Raw genomic sequence first — 23,962 nt, forward strand, 5'->3', positions numbered from 1 at the left:
TATAGTCTCCGTATCCCTGTCATGCCCTTGCGTTGTAGCCTAGCCGGTGGCCGCTGCTTTAGGGAGAGAAGGATCGCAAGTTTGTGTAGGAATTTCTTGGACAAACGCTCGCAAAGTTTAAATTAAATTTTGTTTATCGATCCTTTCCGACCTACGGTGACAATATAAAAATTCATGAACATTTCTTGTATACCCATGAACAAGCCATGCCTTTGTGGGATTTTTGTTTACTTTTTTTGCTGTTAATATGTATTTCATTGTTAGGTAATTATTCTTTATTTTTTTAATACTCTATTTTACCTATTTTGTATAGTGTAAAAAAAATAAATTATAATAGTAAGTAAAACAAATAAAGTATTACATAGTTTATAAATAAAGTAGAACATAGTAAAGGAAAAGCATAGTTAATATATGTATTGAATTTTCGAATTCGAAATAAATAAAATAAAATATATGTATTGAATTTTTTTAAACTTATTATTGTTTCTTTCTTATGTTATTCTTACTTTTTTTTACTTATCTAAATAAATAAATACATTTTATAGAAATGTCTTGAAAATCTTTGTTTATAATATTAATAAATTGTAATATAATGTATGACTGTATATTTTCTGAATAAAATAAAAAAATATTTTAAAAATCGCGAAATCCTCAATTGTTTTGAAAGTTCAAAGCTCGGTTGCGAATCTGAAATTTTTTGGGTCTTTTTTTAATATCACTGAACAAAATAAGAGTGCCCCGGGTAGATTTTAAATGTTAGATTCTAATACCCGTATGCAGAGACAAAACTTAAGGCGAGGAAAGTACATTCTATTGTCTCCACCTTCGAGTTTTTCTCCGCATTTGAGATTAGAATGTACTTTCCTCACCTTAAGTTTTGTCTCTGCATACGGGTATAAGACAAAAATAGTATACATGTTTATAAAACATTAGCCAGAAATATTACGATTATTATCTTCTTATACTTGGGAAGTGATATATTTAAAAGTTGACAATATGTTTGCGGACAGGCTAGATCTTACTCCCTAAGGATTCAAAATCTAATGTCCATCCCGATATATTTCCTCTTTTTAAACGTTTAAATGTTTTTTATTTTAGGTCTGTCAAATATTATCCAATATGGCATTCTACTCTCAGAAACTAATACAAGACGAAATAGTACAAATGAAAAGGAGAAAGGAGGAAGCCAATAATGATAAAAAAAGTTTTTGGTCTAAACTTGACGGAAGAGGAAAGAAATTTATTCTGTTATTTCTCGATACTAGTTCTATACACGGATTGAACCATTTTACGAAAGCGGAACGCCATGTTCTTGAAATGTAAGTTTAACTGTTTGGGCCTAACTTATAAATCTGGTATAATGTTTTGCCTAGGCATAGCGATAGTAATTTCTACTAAAAATAATAATGGTAATGAAAAGCGTCAGTATAATGTTAAAACGAATATCATTCCATTTTGTGCAAAGTTGGAGTATTTGAACAAAGGAAAGAAGCACACGAATGGACCTACCTTTGATGCAATGAGAATGTTTTCAATATTGGCGAACTGGATGATAAAGTTCACTATGAATTATTGAACAATTTTCACAACGATGCGTGACGCTTTCAGAATTATTATCAATGTAACCTCATAACTTTATACCAGGTTTTTAATTAAGGACCTTTATTTTATTTTTTATTTTTAGTGAATTACAAAAATTAAGAAAATAAATTAAATTTAAAAAATTGCAAAAAGTGTTCAAAGCAATAGGTACTAATATTTTTATTTATATATTTTATTTGTTTATTTTTCCATACACATATTATTTACATAGAAATATAATTACAAAAATACACTTTAGAAAAATACATCTTAAAATTAAGTTATAATGTTATGTTCATATGAATTTGAAAAAATGCCCACAAAAACTATAGCGTCTGAGCGTGGGCCTTTTTATTTTTTAATTATTAAAAAGTTTATTATAATAAAGAAAAGAAAAAGAAAAGAAAAGAAAAAGAAAAGAAAAGAAAAGAAAAGAAAAGAAAAGAAAAGAAAAGAAAAGAAAAGAAAAGAAAAGAAAAGAAAAGAAAAGAAAAGAAAAGAAAAGAAAAGAAAAGAAAAGAAAAGAAAAGAAAAGAAAAGAAAAGAAAAGAAAAGAAAAGAAAAGAAAAGAAAAGAAAAGAAAAGAAAAGAAAAGAAAAGAAAAGAAAAGAAAAGAAAAGAAAAGAAAAGAAAAGAAAAGAAAAGAAAAGAAAAGAAAAGAAAAGAAAAGAAAAGAAAAGAAAAGAAAAGAAAAGAAAAGAAAAATAAAATAAAAACCATATAAACATATGCTGAAATTACGAAAATATGATTTATTTGCAGTATACATTAACTCTAAAAAGAATGTAGTAAACAATTCCTTTGCGCGCGGTGATGTAACAACGTGTTACCACAAGCAAAAGACGGAATATTCAGACATTAAAAAAAACATTGAGACATACTTGAGTTTTTCTACTGACATTTCCTGGTGGAACTGCATTTTAATTATAATAATAAAAATACGTTTATAGTTTTATTCCACTTTTATTTATACATTTTTACCAGTGACCGGGTTTTGTCGTGACCGACATCGTCAATCTGGTCCAGTCTGATATTCTGTCATCCAGTCTACGTAGTTTTACTATTATAATTGAAACATACTGTTAAATAATTCCTTTTCCATAATTCAAAATAATAAACGTATAATTAAGCCATATAGCAAAGTAAAATTAAAATCTTACGTGCGTGCGTGCATTCCCCATCACTGTCAATAACCGGCTGAATCTCTTTTCTCACAAACACCAGCCACAGAACAGGTTCTCTGTTTTTCTTGTTATGAGTTATATCTTCGTGCTCTCTTTTATATATTAATTGCTGTATTAGCGTCACATTCATTTTTCGCGAAAATAAGTATACTATATTTTGAATGTCTTAATCCCAGTGCGGGTTTTTTCTTTTAGATTAAACTTGCAGATTACACAAATTATTTAAAGATTCTTGATTTGGAAAACAGTATTTCAATCATTTTTTCTTAAGGTCTATTCTTCTTGGTACTTTTGACATAGGACCATAATTACTGTCATGCGTCATATTCCAGGACATATGGCGCTCGACGTGACCGTTTTTAGCACTATTAATTTTTAGAAAAATTCGGCTAGTTGACATTGCAATTGAATACCTAATATCGACTGAATTCAAAGTGCTATTTTTTATTTATTTTTTAATGAGTTATGTATTAAAGTAATGGATAATATATCTATACAATATAATATATTACAAGGTTACGTCGTTTGAGCTGATTTCATGGATGAGAGGTGTTGTATCACACAGAACCTTAGAAAAATATCAATTTAAAGTATATATTACTTACATTAAATTATGTACCTTCTATGTAGGTACAAATATATGATATTTTTTTATAGCTTACATGTAAATAAAATCACCATTCGCCACTGCTAGCTGCTAGCCAGAACCAGAAATTAGTCCTCATCGAAAGATTATTCACAAATATTATTATAGTGAACATTTTTTCTAATTAGATACAAAAATAATCTAACGAATTTTACTAATTGGGTACTTCAAAGCCGGTTGAGTTGGGACGAATAATTAATTAAGACAGACATATTATCACTACAAATACTATCTGGAATCAGGGGCATTAGTAATAAAAAATATAAATATTTACTTTATATCTGGCACGTCAACATGATATACATGTCATGGAATTCTCTCGCAGCAGAGGTGCGAAACTGTGAGAGTGAAGTGGTGTTTCGGAAAAATCTTAAAACCACTTGTTCTCTAAATCATTTGAATAAATCCGTAACATGTTGTGATAACAAATCAAATAATTTTGCCTAAATTACAAATTCAAAAAGTTAAAAGGAAGCGAGAGTGCTGACTGGCGATAGGGTCTCCTGGAGGCAACTGGTGATATGAAAAGAAGAAGATGCAGAAAGGCCAATTTTGCCGTACAAATGTTAATAAAATAAATCGAAAGGTTTTTTTTACAGAAGAATATTTCATAATCCCTTGACTTGCACTTAAAACGTAAGACTGATTATCTTACCTTCGTGAACGTGATTGGTGTACCAATGCGGTGCCTCGTGCAGAATTAATGTAAGGAAAGGGAATTATGATGATGTTGATGAACTAACTATAAGTTTGGAGTCATGGAGTCCGACGATGTTGTGATATGCTGTAACGGGTAACGTTTGGTACTCATCATAGACAATAGTTGCCGCCCATCTTTCCGATTTCGTCTATGGCGAACGCGTGTACCAAATGTGTTTTTCTCTAAGCCTTCTTCCGTGACGAATGAGCGAATGTGGAAAAGAAAAAAAAAGTATTTCGTTTTATCGATATTGAGTGTAAGAAGATGATCATCTAGACATTATTTAATCATGTTTATACCACAGTTTGCTTTTTGAAAGACAGAGCATCTTTAGCGTTCTATTCTTTGTATTTTACCTTACGGTGATGGTTGATGGTGTGTCTGTTTTTTAAATATATTTTTTTCCTTCAGATTACTCTGGATAATTACGGTAGCGTTGGCTCTCTGGGGAGCAGTTTACTTGAGTAGCAGTACTTGGCAACGTTACCAAGAGTCCCCAACTGTTGTGTCTATGGATAGAGACATGTTTGCTTGGAATACGACATTCCCCTGCGTCACAGTATGTCCCCATACTAAAGTTAGCACTACTAAACTCACTAACTACATCATGTAAGTATACACTATAATGAACTGAACTGAAACATAGATGGAGAACACTTTTGAGATAGAACTGTAGGACTTTCAATTGACAACGTTGGGAGATTCTAGACCAGTTGGAAATGACAGAAAAAAACAGCTGTGATGCTTCGATCAGTATTTAATACCATATACATCTTTATATATAAGTATATAATTTCTCTGTACGTGTGATGTCACCGTACTACTCCCAAACGGCTTAACCGATTTACGTGCGGTTTTCAGAGAAATATAGATATATTGCGCTGTGCGTGTTCGTAGATATTCAAATCTTCAATCGAATATGTAAAAAATAAGTTAGGAGCATAAATGTTTTATTCGTCGATCTACCAGGGTTGCATTTGTGGGAATGCATTTGCAAAAAAATGGAAAGATGATGTTTTTTTTGTTTATAAAAAAAGTTTGTTTTTGAATGTTGAAACAGCATTTGTTTTTTGTGGATTTCAATCAGATTATTTCCTTAAATTCCTTATAATTTCTACCCATTTATTTATTTTTATTGGATTTTTGGTAGCACTTAAATAATATTAAATTCAATACATTTTTAAAAATCGTATTCCTACATAAGTATACCTCTTTGTTGGTGAGACGACGGTAGTTTGACGTTTGCAAAAAGAAGGCCATATTTGAAAAAATATTTATTTTATGTTTTGGAATTCAACAATAAACAAGTACCTACTTAAATTATTTTTTTTTTACATTGACAATTTTTAGTTTTGGAATTTAATCACAAACAAGTACTTCTAAAACGAAAGTTCAGTTTTAGTATAGTTAAATTTATTGACGAATTCGGTTTAATTATCGTTCTACTATTAATGCTTTGTTTCACCCGCGTTTTTACTTGAGTGAAATATAACCACTGTTTTTTTTATTCCAAATCTCAAAAATGGAATATCATGTTTTATTCATTTTTTACACATTTTTACACTGTGGAATGTGACTTTGCAAACGTCAAAAAGGCGAACAAATTAGATCACGTGACAACATGGTATATTTAAACGCAATCATATAATAACATCGGTCAACAGAATCTTAAAATAATAATAAAGTTTGACCATTTCATAGAAAGAAAAATTAAAAGACCACAAAATTACGGTAATCCAACAAGCTCTTAAATATTATAATGTAGGCATAATATAATCATAGAATTAAGAATAGTCCAGAAGAAGCGTAAAATCATATTTTAATACATCGGACTGAGTCAAAAAAACCCCCACTTTGTCCCACTTTCACCGCACGCATGCGCGAAGTCGCCGCGTAATGTCGGATCGCGAAAAATAAAATCAAAAAACATTTGTGTTAATAAATGTTAAATAATATATATTTTTTTAAAACTATTATTGATTTCTCTAAAATTTCATTGTACTCGCGGAAACATTGATTGTCACAGCAGAGTAGATAAGTAAAGGGTGATTTAATGAGAGTTATTTAATTAATGAACTTTGAACTTAAAAAATAAAACAAATTGAAAACAAACAAAAATTAATTTGACTGCCACGAAATTGAACGGCCGAGATTTGGTGGAAAAATACTGTCAAATTGTTTTCTTTTTTGGACGATTAAGTAAAAAAGTCACCGCCGAACGAACTCTCCACTTTAGATTGCTTAAGCATTGATAAGAAAAGTCCATTCCGTATTCGGAAATAAAACAATACTGAGAGACGTGAGTAAATAAAGATAACCGGTAATCGTAAAAAAATGACTCCATCTTCATTATTCTACTATTAACGTTTTACTCGCATACATTGGCTGTTTGAATTTTTAACTAACGCTTAAAGAGTTTTACTATCCACCTGTAGTTACTATAGATGAAACAACTCATTTTTTCTATTTTAAACAATTACTACAGATTTTTTACTATTACTAACGATCATACAACCGGGCCTTAGCCAATCGGCGCGGCCCAGGATACCGAGGTATTGCACACTTTTTTTGGTTTTGCTTTGGGCAACAGCAAATCACACAATGACGAAACAAAAATATAGAAATGTCAAATATCACTTAGTATATAGTTTATCAAAAATTTGAATATCGAAAAAACGTTTGCTGAACCAGCTAATGGCAGGCAAGCCAATGTTCGGGCAGGACAACGTCTGTCAGGTCCCCTAGTACTATATAATAATACTGGGGTTCGAACCGTCAGTGGGGTCGTAGTGAGTCATATCTTGCTGGAGGGTATTTCATTTCATTTCATTTTTTTGCACCACAACAGGCCAGGAGGCCCAATTACAGTGGTGAATTACATTACAGAACAACCAAGCTTGAGAAAAATCAAATTTTAATTTTTGTGTTCTCACCGGGAATCGAACCCGGAACCTTCCGTGCGTGAGTCAAGCGTCTTGACCACTACACCACGGAGGCCGCCGTATGATTCTATTAAATGTTGCGAATGCCCAGTTGCATTCCACCGGCAACACTACTGACTAGTCCAGCTCGTTAGCGTCCACGTCGCGAACCCTGGGCAATGGGATCACACTCATAGCGGTGTGATCACAGCAGAGGACGAGAGGATGAAAGGCGAGTTTCTGGCGCCTCCAAACTAGAAAAAAATTGTTTAAAATGATAAATACATTATAAAAACGTAATATTCTGTTTCAGGAGAATGAACATCAAAGACAAAACTGCTTTTACAAGTTTTGCTACATCCTTAGCCTTGGCTAATTTTTCAAATTTTGCTAATGTCACGGAGTATCCTTTGATTAAGAGTAGCGAATATATGAATTTATTACTGAATCTGACAATCAATTTTAAGCCAGGTACGTACTATATTTCATTCAATAAGCGTTGCTCTTAAAAATCAAAAAAACAAAGAAATTAATTTTCTCTACTGACATTTATTGAAGGAATTACAAATTAATTTTAATTCGTTTTATTTAATCTCGTTAATGAGGAAGTTCGGTGTTTTTTTTTCTCAACATTTGTTTATCGACTTGACATTTTTTTTTTGTGTGTCGTATTATCCTCGCCATGATTTTTTAAAGTTGAGTATTTTTTTAATTTTTGAAGGCGAGAGTGTAAATCAGAAGAAAGGGTCTCTGAGATGATTTGATCATGTAAAACGAATGCATGACGAAAGAATGGAAAAATATATATATATATGGCGAGAATGAACGGTAACGTGAAACGGGGATGATTAAGGAAGATGTGGCATGATCAAACAAAGCAAAATCTTAAGTCCGGTCAGGTCAAAAACAAGCAAAACCGAGGGGCATGTACGGCAAGATGACTGTGGAAGAAGCTAGGAATGTATGCCAGGATAGACGTGTGTAGCGGTGCATCCTCTCTGCCTACCCCTACGGAGAAATGGCATGATGGTAGTAGTAGTAGTAGTAGTTACAGAGCACAATAATAAAATAAAAACTGTCATCATTGACAAGAGTTTATTTTTTGTAAGTTTATTTGTATAATTTTAAGTTGCTAGAATTGTAGCTGCAAGATAATTGATTGCTACAATACGCAAATGTTATCGACCATAAAATACTGAAGTTTTGTAAATTGGGTCTAGAGTTTCAACAGTCCATGCTCAGTAGCTGCAAGACTTGTTATAATCCAACTGCTATTTTTAAAAATGCGTTTTTTAATTAATTGATTTTCATATTATTCAAACATTAAAATTCACTGTCAAATTAAAACATAATGTAAATAAGGGCTAAATTACTTATCGTCCATGCGCTTAGTAGCAGCAAGACGTGCTGTAATCTAGCTCCTTTCTGTTATAATTTAATGATATTATAATTGGAAAGGAGGAACTAGAATCCAGTAAATGCGCTCTGCAGCTGCAAGACGTACTGGAATATGTATTTATTGTACAGCGCCTTTGAGGTGATTTTCACAAATAAAGCGCTGTATAAATATACAACTATATATAAAAGGCAGTATTACCAATCGAAAGTTCAGAAACAATATCCATTAGATTTTAATAAATTTTTTACCTGTGTAATAAAAATATATCGTAATAAATTGATTTCTGTACCTGAGAGGATAAAACATGGGAGTCCACTTTTTGCCGTTTTGAAGATGAAAATGCAGAAGTTTTTTCTATAAATTTTTATATATGTTTATAAAAAACCAAAGTCCACTTTCGTCCTGTTTAATATTTAATAACAAATGCTTTTTTAAGTTGAAATAGAAATCTGAAGTCAACTTTTTTTAATGCAACAAATATCAGTAGTCTCAGACACGCTTTTTAATATGTATTTTTATTACCAAAATAATTATTATTTTACATTGAAAGTTCTAATAACATTGAAATTATCTCATTTGGTTAAAAACGTATCATGTTTTGGAAATCACTCAATCGCAAAATCTTGTATCCTGAACATTTTGTTCAATGTGACTCCTGTGGTCAATCCTTCAAGGTACAGATTTGTTTTTTGTCATCAGCTCTGACAATTGGAACCTCCGGAATAAACCTTTTCATAGAACCGACGATAACAGAGTTGGGGCTGTGTTATACCGTCAACTCGAAAATTGCGATTTACAACTCTCCAAGGTACAAGACATAACTTAAGTACAGTGGAACTTCTATGGTCGTCCTCGATCTGTTACTGGGGTGATATTCTGATCTTCTCCACCCCAGAGAGTGATTAATTTGGGGATATTTATTTTTTGTTTGCGTTTACACATTACTTTATATCTAGCCACACTATGATTTAACGTCAAATAAATATAAACGCATGAAATTAAACATGGTGATATAAGTGATTTTCATTTGAAACGTTATTTTTTGTTTTTTTTATTTGAAATTTATTTATTAACCCTTAAGGATTTCATTTTACAAAAATAACATGTCTTTTTTTATTTATACTCTGTTATTTTATATGTTGTTGATAATTATATTTTTTACGCCTTTTGAAAAGTTTGTCGGAGTCTTTTTTTATATTTTTTAGTTATTAAGCTGATTTTATTTATGTTTATTTATATGTCAAGCATTGTATCAAAAAATAAATGAACATGCCAGATACGAATGATTTTTTGTGTGTTAATATAAATTACTTCTTAGACAATACTACACAGTTATGTCGTCACTTTTGCTGACAACTGTCATTTTAATCAAGCTATATTCAAATATGGACTATAGTTTTTAGCAATTGAACGTTTTTTAAATCTGTAACTATTTTCTGCTTAAATTTATTTACCTATTTTGAGTTTAAAATTAAGATAAAAGCACCGTAAACGAATCATTTTGATGTCGGCATCGTGGTGTAAAGGTCGGTTAGTTTGCCTACCATGCAAGAGGTCTCGAGTTCGATTTCCAACATGGTTAATATAAATTTTATATGAAATATTTATTTAAAAGGGTGTTTTCACACTAGAATATTTCATAGTCCCTTGACTGGTACCTGAAGCGTAGGACTGATCACCTTACTTTCGTGTGACAAAATTGATCAAGATACGCTGCGATTGGTGTACCTAACCAGTGCCTTATGCACTATTAGATGTGGAAAGGGAATGATGATGGTGATTGTGATCTCACCGGAAGTCGAATCCGGAACCCTCCGTAAGTCAACAAAAAATTAGAGAAATTTTAACTCTGGTGTGGTTAATATATCTCTTTTTATTTAATGATGAAACCATATTTTTTGTAATCTTCAAATGGACATTTTCACACCGGATTTCAAAAGTAAAATTTGTATAACTACGCTGGATTTTAATACAAAAAATATTTAACCTTGCTACCCGAAGAATGATGTCCGCAAATACCGCAATACATATGTATTAGAGAGAGCACGAAGATAGAACACATAACTAGGAAGACAGAGACGCTGTTCTGTAGCCACTGTAGCTGGTGTTGTGTGAAACAAATTCAGTCGGTTGTTGACAGTGATGGAGGACGCACGCGCGAATTATGAGCGGCGAATTAATGATTTTTATTTTTTTTAATAGGGCTCAATTATGCATTCATTTTAATAAATTATGGAATGATAAATTATTTAACTATGTCTCCATGTTTTTTTTTAAATATCTTAGCTTTAGAATAGTCCGTATTTTCCTATAGTCCTTAAAATATAGCTTGATTAGAATGACAGTTGTCAGCAAAAGTGAGGACATAACTTTATAGTAACGTCTAAGGAGTGATTTATATTGACACACAAAAATCATTCGTATTTGGCATGTTAATTTATTTTTTTAATACAATGATTGACATATAAATCAACATAAATGTATAAAATCAGCTTTAAAACTAAAAAAAACTAAAATAAACCTAATTATTAACGACGTTCTTACAAGGTCGCGTCATTTTGCAAAAATGTTAGAGATGAGACAAATTGATCAACGTAAATCAATCTAATAAAATATAATTAATTTGTTGTTATTCATGAAAAAAAGTATTTAATGTCTTATTTTTTAGTGAATAATTGTCTTTAACATACTATAATAGGCTTGTTTTTGCGTTTTCATATAAATTTTCGGAAACTGAGTCTCACGTTTGCATGAAAAAACTGATAAAATCGATTGGATCGGTACATGATCAGTGATCAGAATTTTCCATCACTAGTGACATTAGTTTGACAGCTGTCATTTTAATCAAGCTATATTTTAAGGACTATAGTTGTTACACGATGCTACATAGCCGCGCGCAAGGGGATTATTTACCACAGTCTTTTAAGAGTGAATGCCCTCTTCCCATCCTCTCCACCCCAGCCCTTAGGACAATTAATCTACCGATTTTAGCTTGATGGAAGTTATCAACGCTGGGTGGAAGGGCGGTGGCGGTTTTGGAATTATATGTCAAGTGAGGCAACAAAATATTTTACAGTTTAATACTGATAGACTGTAATCATCAATATTGATTACTTTTAGTACATTACTAAATTTTTTTAAAAGTAGCAAGAATACACGTTTTTACGTACACATTTTCTTTGAGTATTGATACAATTACGATTTTCTCTTAAGGTTTGAGGCTCGTTTACTTAGCGCCTAACCGATATGAATGTATTCCAAATTCAACCTTTAACACATAAGAATCAATATGTTTTTTGCTTGCAACACGTATTTTCTGAAAGAGAGCGACTAAATTAATATATTGAAAATGTCGTGTGCATTTCGAGGCGGAGCCTCACTTGCCTTATTTGAAAAATCGCCACTGTGGAAGGGACGACCAATATGGAAAATACTAACGAATGTAATGATAAAAAACAGTCATAATAATGTGTAAATAAGGGAGTTGACAATATAGATGTTCCACTGTAGTTATTTAAATATTCTCAGAGATAACAATAAATTAATTTTTGACTTTTGTAATAGTTACAGAGAGGCAAAGAGAAGAGATATTGTTCAAGGAAATGCGACATTTTTTGTTCATCCATTGGACGGAGAAATATTTGCCCAGCTCATTAACCTTTCAACGGGGTATGACGTAAGTTATACTTATCTGTAGCTCAATCACAAATAAGTATCGACGTGCTAAGAAGCGACGTGATAACAATTTCTCACCATGGTTGTTTATCGTATTCGTGATCACAATGGAACATCCGTGAACACCTAATGTTAAATGTCAAAATATTTACTTTTCGCGACGTATAATCCTGCTGCACAATCACATTTTTGAATTTCACCGATGTAAATATGGAAGATATTCCAAGAAGATATTCTTTTTTATTTACTATGCTATTTATTGCATTTAGCCCGCGGTTGGCAAGCCAAATGTCAAGAGAAGCGATCGCCATGGTAATTGTAATTTAATTTTCACTTTTTTGTATTATATATAGAGGTAGACATTTCGTTTTTTTTTTATAAAAATAGCAATAACAGTTACCGTTTCACAAATTAAGCTGTTTCGTGAAGACGTTTTAAAAAATAACATTTAAGTGCAGTTGGCCACCCCCCCCCCTCTCCCTAAATCTTAATTTCAGTGCATAATTATATTCTTTTTATTCCCATTTCCCTAATCGCATTACTGAAAATAGACTAACACTTGACCCATCTAAAACGGAGCAACTATGGGTGGCTTCAGCCAGACGACAGAATTTGATCCAGGATACGGCACTACCCGATGTAAGGAGCACCGCTTTACCCACCGTTAAACTACTGGGAGCCTTCCTTCATTCTGACCTTTCTCTTGACTCTCAAATAAGTAGAACGATAAGTTCATGCTTTTACCAGCTGAGACAGATTAAATGCACATGCAAAAATTTGCCAGTTGATGCCGTCCCATACAGTCTGCAAGCATTTTGACATACTCAAAACATTGTTGAATTAACTATCTGGTAAAAGAAGAAGCATAAAAAAATGTAAAATTGTTTTCAGGCGTTGCCTAGTAGGTGAATTGGTTCAGCCGGATGAATCTCACCCACATGATAAAGGTTTCAGCTCTTTTACTTCACAAAATTCAACAGATGGAAGGGTTGAGGAAATGAGGATGTTCAAAAATACGCAGAATGGTGAATATTACACAGTGTGTAAAGTGGCCACTTAAACCAGCCAACGACAGGTCATAAGCCCTATAAATACATATACATACATATTCCCTTCTCAAAAATGTTTTCCCTCTCTGTTGCAACAAATTTAAATATGTTCATTATTAAAACTTATAATTAGAAATCAAACACTGATTTGAGTATACTGAACACTTTTTTTTATTTTTACAAATATAAACATATAAAAATAAAAACTTCGTGACAATTGTTTCGCCTTATTAGGGCATTTTCAAACAAATGTGTTTGTTTCAAACGAATGTGAACGAAACGACAAACCAACGGTTCTGGTTTGCCCAACACAGAGTAACACATGAGTTTTATTTAATTTTAGAATGTAATTTATTGTATTCTGCATCTATCTGTTCAGGTATTCTTGCACGGACCTCTGGAGACGCCTGATATTGCAACTCAGAGATTAACGTCAAAAGATGGCCTCTACATGAAACTTTATGTGACAGCTTTGTCAATATACACATCCCCAGAAGCAGCCAAGTAAGTCCCACTAGAATATTTAGACTGCTTAAAAATATTCAAATAGTAATATTTTATTTCGCCTTTCCGAGCTTCTGATAGTTCCTGAGGCGGGTACCAAGAATACTTCAGCTTTTTAGCTATAAACATGACTTCAAAAATAAATCAGAAACATCAGTAGGATTGTCATGGTAGTGTTTATAAAATTATTAATACTGATTTTTTTTCCTGAATAAATAGAAAATTAGGACACAAAAAAAATTGTTCAATAATATATTCTCCTTCATTTTTTTACTACAAATTCATAGTAAACTGCGCAAATATCGTGAGCAAATTTGGCAGCTTAATTCCCTCGATTGAATGCAAACAGAAGGATATGTCAGAAATGCTAACATTCATCTACTTGACATTCCATTTTGAAGGCTTGTAATTAAATAAAATAATAAATTATATTATTTCGTATCATATGTAATTGATTACGAATTATGTGGGTATGCATTGTTCAAATATTGTCACAACTTCTAGATCCTTTGTATTCACAACCGCGTTCACTCCAAAACAGTATCCTTTGATCACCCGCCACAATAAGACCTCGTGTCGTGAATTGCGCGTTTATTTTGTTGAACGTGTGCCGCATCATAGACTTTGTTTCCACCAACTACCAGTGTTGAGCTCCAAATTGGGGGCTTTGTCCTAGTGTTGATGTCGCTTGCAAGTTACCAGTCAGACCACAGCAAGACTAACTTATCTCATTTGTTGGGGTTGCGACCGATCGACACTGCACACCGCACATCGAGGATATTCACTTATTTCATTAACATTTAAATACAGTCCACTCCGCTAAATAATATTGTAGAAGCCCTAGGGCTTTGCCCCCCGCAATTGAATTTCCTACCAGTAATTATGATTTATATTATATTAGAATACAAACAAATTTACAGGTTAAATGTTTATACATAAAGACTATCGAAAAAAATATTAGGGTCAGTCATCCAATAACATGTATTTACTTTATTTTGATTAAATTAAGCGGTGTTTTAAACTATATAAAAATTAAGTGATTGAAACAATATTATTTATATATAATAAACACAAGAAATAGAACAAAACAAGGAAATAGTGGGAAGGAAAAAGAAGGAAAGTGATGAGAAGTGGTGGAGGATGAATAAAAGAAAAAGTAGGAGTGGAATTTTTTTTGCATTTTATTTGATGACGAGAAATAATGAGCGAAAAAAGACTAAACGTCTATTACCTGTTATTCTGAATCAAACATCTGTCTGGTAAACTCTTTGTTTGAATAAAACAGTTGGTTTGAATTACCGCAGTTTTTAGTAAGGTTGCGTAAAATTAAATAAAAGATTCACTTACATTGTTTTGAGGTTTTAATAGATAATATATAAATGAGATTAAATTAAGTGCAACACTGAATGAATTAACCATAACACGAATTTATATTAAGTGGGTATTTGAAAGTCTTAGAAAGACTAAACGCAAACGAACTGTGATCAACAAGGGATACAAAGAATCTGCCGTGCGTCGATCGCGCCGGTGTTGTGCAGTTCCGGTGTACGCCTAACGCTCAGTGTTGTAATCGGTTAAAATGCCACTTGTAAGTGCGTGCCCATGTATGTATATGAAATTTTGGATTATATTGTGGATCAGTTAATTTCCATCGTCAAGACGAAGATATTCAGTTATTAATTTATTTATTATATTTCAGGCTTACGTTTCAGCAGAGAAAATGCAGATTCTTAAAGGAATCTAATCTTTTGCATAGCCCGGTGTATAGCTACAACCTCTGCCGGATAGAATGCCGAATATCGCTTTGTATAAGACTATGCGGATGTGTTCCACATTTCTACAAAGTTATTGGTTTGCTACATGAGTTATTAAAAAATATACTTTAAAACGTCCACCTTTTTTTTTTTTCATTTATTAGTTTATACATGCATTGTTACAAAAATGGCACAAAAAACACTCTGGCAAATTCTGCTTGCACTGGGAGTAGGCTCAGTATATGAAGGGTCGGCAAGCCAGAAATATTAGTATGCCTAATGTTTACATTTACATTTTTTTTATTTATTTTTTTTGCACCACAACAGGCCAGGAGGCCTAATTACAGTGGTGAATTACATCACAGAGCACCCAGGCTTGGGAAAAATCACATTTTTATTTTTTTGTGTTCTCACCGGGAATCGAACCCGGAACCTTCCGTGCGTGAGTCAAGCGTCTTGACCACTACACTACGGAGGCCGCCTGTTGCAATCGGTTCCTATATGGGCAAATGCCTGTTCTAAGAAACTGATTTGTTGTGGCAAATATGGTTTTCGAATATGTTTCCTATAAATAAAAACAATATTGAATAAATAGAAAAACAGTTATAGCCCAAAAGAGAAGAAAAGAAAAAAAAAATAACAGTTTTCATTAAATGTAAAAATACAATTGAATATACAAATATAAAGCATACATACTACATACATACATATACACATACATACATACATACACACATATACATACATATACATATATATACACACATACATACACAATATATATGCACATGCGAAAAAACAATAAATTTATATATGATTCAATGGGATAGCATAATATTTAGATTACTATCCTCAATAAATTCTCCGATTCCTTACTTCCAATGTCTGTCAACCAAATTTTTAATTTCTTTTTCAGTACTGATGGTGTATCAGATTTCCAAAATGACGGTATCAGGTTGTATAGTTTAGGTCCGTTATTTGGAAATGATTTTTGGAATACCGCTGTACGTGCTATTGGAATCACCAAATCGTTTCTTACTGTATTCCTGGTTAAGTGCGCATGACTCACAATCACCTGAGTGCTCCTATTTTTATGGATGTCAACTATTACTTTGCTTATGTAGATTTGCCCTAAGCCAAGGACGTCTAAGGATTTGAAAAGGCCTTCACTCGGATGATTGTACGGTTTTCGCAATATTATCCTTAATATTGATTTATGTACCTTAACCAAGGGATCAAGAATAGTCTTGGCAGCTCCTCCCCAACAAATACAACCGTAGGCCAAAACAGAGTTGCACAAAACATAGTATAAACTTTTAATATCTACAATGGACAATATGTTACGCAGTGTTATAAAGATATAGATAAGTTTCCTAACTGTACCTCTGGTATAACAGTAGACAGGTTTAGGTTAGGTTAGGTTAGGTTAGGTTAGGTTAGGTTAGGTTAGGGCGGTTAGGTAGGTTAATGTCCTTAAACCTGAAACACCTATTTTTATACATTTTTAAAGTTTTCTGCAATTATTAGAATGATTGAAAATGAAAAATAAAATAATGTTTATTTTAATTCAAGTGAAAAATATGTGTTAATTTGTAGGTACTATTTTTTAGTATTCCTAGAGATGGCAATACGCGGCTATAATGGATTAAATTAATTCGATTTAGCAACACTCGACCTGAGCATGGCCCATTGTTTTCTGTGAACTGTAGTTAACTCAATACTTAATAGTCATAAAATGGTTTTCCTACGTTTGGGGTCCTCTATAGATTGACGCATTATTACTCTGAGTAAAAAACCGTTTTAGAAAATGAGAAACAAGTTGTGGTACAGCGGGGTGCGAACCCCGGACTTCCTTGTCCGGAGTCCACGACACTGCAGGACCACAATCCACCCACAACCCGTCCCATATTAAATATAATATCGTGGGGTGATTAATAAAAGTAGGTGACTTCAAAATCAGCATTTTTAAGTACCCCACTGAAAACACATATTTATCTTCCGCCACGAATGCCACAATTATGCAAGTCATAATGCATTAAAATTATGTATTGATAGTTTTAATGCATGACTCGTATATTTGAGGCATTCGATAGAAAAATGTGTTTTTAATGGTTAACTCACAAATGCTAATTTTGAAGCTTTTTTGTTTTTTTAAAGAAAGAAAATATGCGTTCATATAATTTACGCAAATATTTCATTTTGAGGGCCATTTCCGACGAGTTGTAAATAACTCACTGTTAAAAAATGGGAATCAAGTTAGGGTAGAGTGGGATTCGAACCACGGACTTTTGATCACAACCAAGTTACCTAGTTGTAGTAATTTCCTCCCGATATCGTCAGTTTATATTCATGGTAAGTCGTTACTATAGATACGACACTGGCTGTCAATGTTATTGTTTATGTATTTGCAAATTAAGAAAATTAATATTTGTAATTTTGAAGAAATATTTTAGTTATTTCAACAAATAATTAGATTTTCCGACTATTTCCTAAAAGTCGTAAATAACAAGATAGGGTAGACTGGGTACAGTTGTGACAATTTTCATTTGATCGCCCATAATTGTGTTTGTGTGCCAATTCGCAAAAAGGGAGGAGTTTTATATAGTAAAATGTACATTTGTCTACGTATGAATACTAAAATTTCGTCCCTCAATACAATGGTTAACTCATAGGAGCAAATTAGAAAGAAAAAAAAATGTCACAACCGACCACACCCCAGGGGCGGTTGTGACAGCGCCCGACGCACTCCTTCGCAAAAAAAACAACCGCCATGACAAAACAAAATACTTTACGTACAAAGTAATTACTGCTTTTTAACTATGAATGTTAAACTTAAAACAAGGAAAAACAGTCATTTTTCTATCTGTACACATATAACAACATTTTTTAAAAGAAAACGAATAAAAATATTACTTTAAATTTATTTCAACAGAGAAGGAAACATTTTTGAGAAGGGAATGTGGTAGTCTAGGCATTTACAGGGCTTATGACCTGTCATTGACTGGTTTAAGTGGCCACTTTACACCCTTTGTAACATTCACCATTCTTCCCATGTTTGAACATCCACATTTCCTCAACTCTTCCATCTGTTGACTTTTGTGAAGTAAAAGAGCTGAAACCTTTACCACGTGGGTGAGATTCATCCGGCTGAACCAAATCACCTACTAGGCAACGCCTGAAAACAATTTTCCAATTTTTATGCGTCTTCTTTTACCAGGTAGTTAATTCAACAATGTTTGAGTATGTTCAAATGCTTGCAGACTGGCTGGATTTCCTCCCTAGGGAGTTGTTCATATTTAAATGTATTTAAATTTATTTCAATATGAACAACTCCCTAGGGAGGAAATCTATTAATGTTTGAGTATGTCCAAATGCTTGCAGACTGGCTGGATTTGGATATACTCAAACATTGTTGAAAAATATTACTATTTACTGCAAAAAAGTCATATAGGCCTCTGCAGACGTTAGTGTCGCGCGATGGCTGACGCAATGTTGCGGAAAACGTTCAGACGGGCACGCCGTTCTTCACTCCCCTTGCACCCTTCCCCCTATTCCTTATAGTTTCGCTAAGACGACGACTGTCATAACCGTACCCTGGCACAACCGTACCCAGTCTACCCTAGGAGAAACCTCTGCCCTTTGATTCGTGAGTCTACAACATTACTACAGAACCGCAAAAATTAATAATCTACCGATTATTTTTGTTATTTTTTTGTGGCTTTTTTCATATCTGCTTATTTATTGAATAAGCTATTGAAATTCGATTGTATTCAACCCTTTCATCACGGGTGTTCATTCAAATATACACGAATATACACGAAATCTACCGAAATTAAAAAGCGGCGAATTTATTTTTTTATTACTGAAACCTCTAAGGATGCCTCTAGTTTTAACGTGGGGGGAATGCTTTCACTGCTAAGATTAATTTATACAAATTTAATAAATATGAATAAATTATTTTTCAGGTAAGGAAAAAGTATGTGATGTAAAAGGACTCCACTGTTTGTCAAGTCACACAGGTAGTTTTATTCTGCATATAGAAATGATCTATTATATTTATGAAAAAAAAACAATGCTTTATTGATTTGGGTGAAAATTATTTTACTAATAGTATTGCCTTTATCGTCCTCGTGGTGTAGTGGTCAGCACGTTTGCCTACCATGAAAGAGGTCACGGGTTCGGTTCCCGACATGGTTGCAAAATATTTGTAAAAAAATGGCTACTTGATTTGGGTCCCGAAAACTGTCTTGAGATGGTCACCCCACCAAAGCAGTAGACTTGTTTATATAGAATTATTTTTGCATTTCTTTTTTTGCATCTGTATCCACACAGTGTCTCGATGGATACATGTCGTATACTCGTATATTTAGCATTTATGCGGATGTTGGGCCACCGGGAGCTGACAGTAACTTGTTACTTGACCTAATGTCTTTTTTTTCTGGAGGGGAAATCCATCATGGACATCCAGTCTTTCTGGCTGGATAGTGCCGGACTCGTACCGGCTTTAGCCAGTACGAGTCCGGCACCACGGGGTTTTAACCCCCCATTTTCTTTTGCGGGCTGGTCCCTACCTCGCGGTCTACCCGGGTTCGCAAAATTGGTCAGAATAACATATTTCTATCTTGTTGCACAGGCACCTGTACAGACAGGAAGAGGTGCCAATCTCATTTCGTCTATTTCCTTCATTGACATAATGGACTCCATGAAGGTTCTCACTGAGTTCCATGCTTCCTGTGACTGCAACATATAGTCAACAATGTTATCTACATCAATATGTTGGCCCATTTGTGAGCCTAACGCTCTCCGCTCCATTTCACACAGGCAAACAGGGTATGTTCCGCATCAACGGTTACTGTCTCGCAGTACATGCAATACATGCATGCCTCAGTCGGGATTTTTGGATTTTGTGAAGGTATTTTCCAAAAACCCCGTGCCCAGACATGCACTGCGTCATTCGAAAGGTGATTTCACCGTGCTTCCGCCTCACCCAACTCGTTATGTCCTTTATTTGCCTGTGCGTCCATTTTCCTTTTAGAGAGATGTCTTATTTGCCTTGCCACCTTTAGAGAGTCGTCTTTCTCTCTTGGCGTTTGATCTTTTCTGGGTTTTTCCTGAATAACCGTCCTCGCTCTTCAGCAAGTAAATCTGCTGGGATCATTCCCGCTAGCACCTGCGCGGAATCAGTGGAGATAGTCCCGTATGCGCAGCATTCTCTTAGAATCAGAACTCTCTGCCCACTTCTTATCATCTCCCTGCAGTACTCTCGACTGAGTGCTTCCTGCCAGATCGGTGCCGCATACATAATAATAGACTGTACTGCCATTGCCAGAATTTTTCTTTTCAATTGTTTCGTTTCGCTAGTATTTGCCATTATTCCGTTTAATGCTCTTGCTGACCTTTGAGCCTTTTCGCATACCCGTTTAATGTGTTTACTGAAGCTTAAAACGGGGTCCAAAGTCACTCCCAAGTGCGTTGCCTCTTTTGACGGTTTTATTCTAGCTCCTCCGATCTCAAAAACAATGTTCTTCGTCCTTTTATTGCCACTTATCATAATTGCTATTGTTTTTTGAGGTGCAATATCTAGTTTATTTTTTCTCATCCATATTCCTATACTGTAGAGAGCAGTTACCGTCTCGACGATCAATTCTGTCTAAGTTTTCGCTGTTACCGAGACCACAAGGTCATCCGCATAACACACCAGCCTTACTCCTTCAGGAACCTCCACCGACATCACGTCATCATACAAAATATTCCACAGGGTCGGACCCAAGACCGACCCCTGTGGAACCCCTCCATATGTGTTCATTCCAACACCTCTTTTAATCTACACTCCTTTGTCCGTTAAGTAGTCTATAAGACCTAATGTCTGCTCAGTAGTTAAGTATGTGAGCTGTACTAATAATATAATGTTGTTTTTTTTTTCTACTATTTTTTTAAATATTTATTAGGTAGGTATATCAACTGTAATAGTAATCATGGGTGAGGGGGTGTTATTATGGAATGAGGGTGGACATGTGTGTAAATATTATTGCACAAGTGTCAAAAATAAAAATACATAAAATATGAAGAATTAGAAATAGAATAAGATTTTATTTTAGAAACTAAGTATAAGAAAAAAAAGTTTGTTTTAAAACGCGCATTTTAAATGTATATTTGTGACAATCAAATGTATCAATGAGGGGAAAGTATTTATGTATATATATTTTTTATTTATTTTTTAGACACCATTAGTATAATAACAACCATAAGTAAATTTAACTTTACAAAGATGAATATTTACAGACATTTCATTTGTGGTTTTCCAAATTCTTTTCTTGTATATTTATAGACTTTATTTACGACACATTACGTATATTGAAAATTAAAAGTTTGAGATTATTTTTTAAGTATCTATTATATTATGACTGTATTATTGTATATTACTGTAGATTTCACTTAATAAATAAATTAATTAAATATTTCAAAAAATAATATTTTAAATCACATTCATCATATTTTAAAAAAAAGTGTTACATAAAAAGTGAAATAAAAAATAAATAAATAATATTTGAAAAAATATGTATTTATTTAAAAGGGTGTTTCTGTACTTGAATATTTCATAGTCCCTGGACTGGTACTTGAAGCGTAAGACTGATAATCTTACCTTCATGTAACAAAAAAATGATCAAGATACGCTGCGATTGGTGTACCAATGCAGTGACCATGCACCTATAGGTGCCGAAAGGGAATGATGATGATGATGAGTATTGCCTAGTGGCACAGATCATAAGCCATGTAAATGCCTATACATCCATATTCCCTGCTCTAAAATGCTCTAAAAGAAGGGTTTCTTTTGCAAAACTAACAGCAAAAAATGGATATGGAAAGTATAGTATTGCACTTCCCCACTCGCTTTCAGAAAAAAAAAAGTTTATTACTTTAATATATATATATATTTAAATGGAAATCTTTTTTGCAGATTTTCTACTGAGTTTGTATGACAAAGCTGCCCAAAAAAAGGTCTGCGAGTGTTTACCAAATTGTGATGATGTTAACTACGTTATTCAATCAATGGTGATTTTATATTATATTAAATTTTTATACTAGATGTATGAAAAAATTATATAAATATATAATTGATTTGAGAGGATATGCGCGTGAAATTTGGTGAATAGGTATTTGGACATAGTTTTTCTGTCACTCTCTCGCAGATGCCTCCCTGATATTCTGCAAAAAAGACAGCTGCACGTCAGACTGATTATGCCTAGCTAAAATTGACAAGATAGACGTTTCGCGCTGACCCCTTTTCCGCACCCCAAAACTTTTTTTTATTTATTTTCATGTTTTACAAAGTTGCTTTGGCTAGAGAGACTTATTAAAAAAAATATATATTTTTTTATCTAAATATTACAAAGTAATGCCTAGTGGGAGAAGACTCGTGCTACGGCAGACTAAAAAAAACAGTATTCAATCAATACATATAAAAAATAAATAAAGATAGTAGACATACTTAAAATAAGCTATAGTGAAACACATATTTTAAAAAATATGGTAAAAAACGCAATAAAAAACAAAGTAAAAAATACATTAAAAAAAAATATTTTAAAAACGTATTTAAAACCCCAGTAAAATACATGGTAAAAACAAAATACATAGTAAGAAACATAGTAAAATACATAGTAAAAAACATATTTAAAACCCAGTAAATACATAGTAAAAAACTAAATACATTTTATTTACTATGTTTCTTGAAACATGCAAATTTTTTACTAAAAAAACCACTCAAAGATGTGATAAATAATGAACCGATTTGGTTTTCTTTTTTAGAAAGAATAAAATTTTCAAATTTGTATTGCGTACGTCCGAAGACGGCAGATAAAACTGGGTTGCATTTTTTTAGGTTTTGGATGGTTCTAGTTGTTACTAATTATTCTTTAAAAAATATAATATTAGTTGAGTTATTATTTGTTTTTTGTTTTTTTATTCTATTTTTTTATTTGTGAATTGTTTATAACCTCCGTAAGTATATTATATAAAAGCCCTTGGGGCGTTGATAAATTAACATTAACGTAAGAAACAACTTTTAAAAAAGCAAAACGATAGAAACATGCTAATGGTAAATATGTATCTGTATTGTGTAAAAAAAATCACTGCTTTAGTGCCATAATCCAGGGAGAAAATACGGGACTACGTTTGTGTGAAGAATAGTTTCATCTTAAGAGTCTTCCTTACTCGAATACCCCGTTCTAAGGAGGACTGTCCACGTAGTTTTTAATTTTTATTTTCTTTCTTCGCATACCACTGAAGTATTTTTTAAATTTATTCTGTGGTCCAGCCAGATTTTGATGAGAATAAATTTTTGCATTCACAATTTTGCCTTGGAGCCTTCATACTTCATAATCTTAATTTGTTCAATCTGTTGATTATTGTGAGTTTTGGTAAGGGGCCAGAATTCGCACCCATAAAGGAGTACTGGCATTATATTTAAGCTAAATAATCACCGTTTTGACTGAGTATAGACTGAAGTTCCAGACAGCATGCATCATGTTAAAAGCCGCTCCAGTAATTCG

The 23,962-nt window shown here is 33.1% G+C and overlaps 1 protein-coding gene across 2 annotated transcripts in view; it reads left to right on the forward strand.

Annotated features, from left to right (window-relative positions):
* Positions 1–1,102: 1,102 nt before the first annotated feature.
* LOC148277468 (pickpocket protein 28-like) overlaps positions 1,103–23,962 on the forward strand; it is a 28,358-nt gene continuing 5,498 nt past the window's right edge. Inside the window, exons 1-9 of one of the 2 annotated variants that reach the window (XM_088232850.1) lie at positions 1,103–1,319; positions 4,523–4,720; positions 7,346–7,503; positions 9,131–9,239; positions 11,996–12,107; positions 13,535–13,659; positions 15,359–15,510; positions 19,379–19,432; positions 22,372–22,466. In XM_088232850.1, coding sequence (XP_088088976.1) covers positions 1,120–1,319; positions 4,523–4,720; positions 7,346–7,503; positions 9,131–9,239; positions 11,996–12,107; positions 13,535–13,659; positions 15,359–15,510; positions 19,379–19,432; positions 22,372–22,466 — 1,203 coding nt within the window. In that variant the 5' untranslated portion in view covers positions 1,103–1,119. The remainder of the gene's footprint in view (positions 1,320–4,522; positions 4,721–7,345; positions 7,504–9,130; positions 9,240–11,995; positions 12,108–13,534; positions 13,660–15,358; positions 15,511–19,378; positions 19,433–22,371; positions 22,467–23,962) is intronic. The other variant, XM_088232851.1, reaches the window with a different exon arrangement.

Source organism: Micrasema longulum, unplaced genomic scaffold (assembly GCF_059751315.1).
Source record: "Micrasema longulum isolate JH-2025_06_02 unplaced genomic scaffold, ASM5975131v1 h1tg001029l, whole genome shotgun sequence".
NCBI lineage: Eukaryota > Metazoa > Arthropoda > Insecta > Trichoptera > Brachycentridae > Micrasema > Micrasema longulum.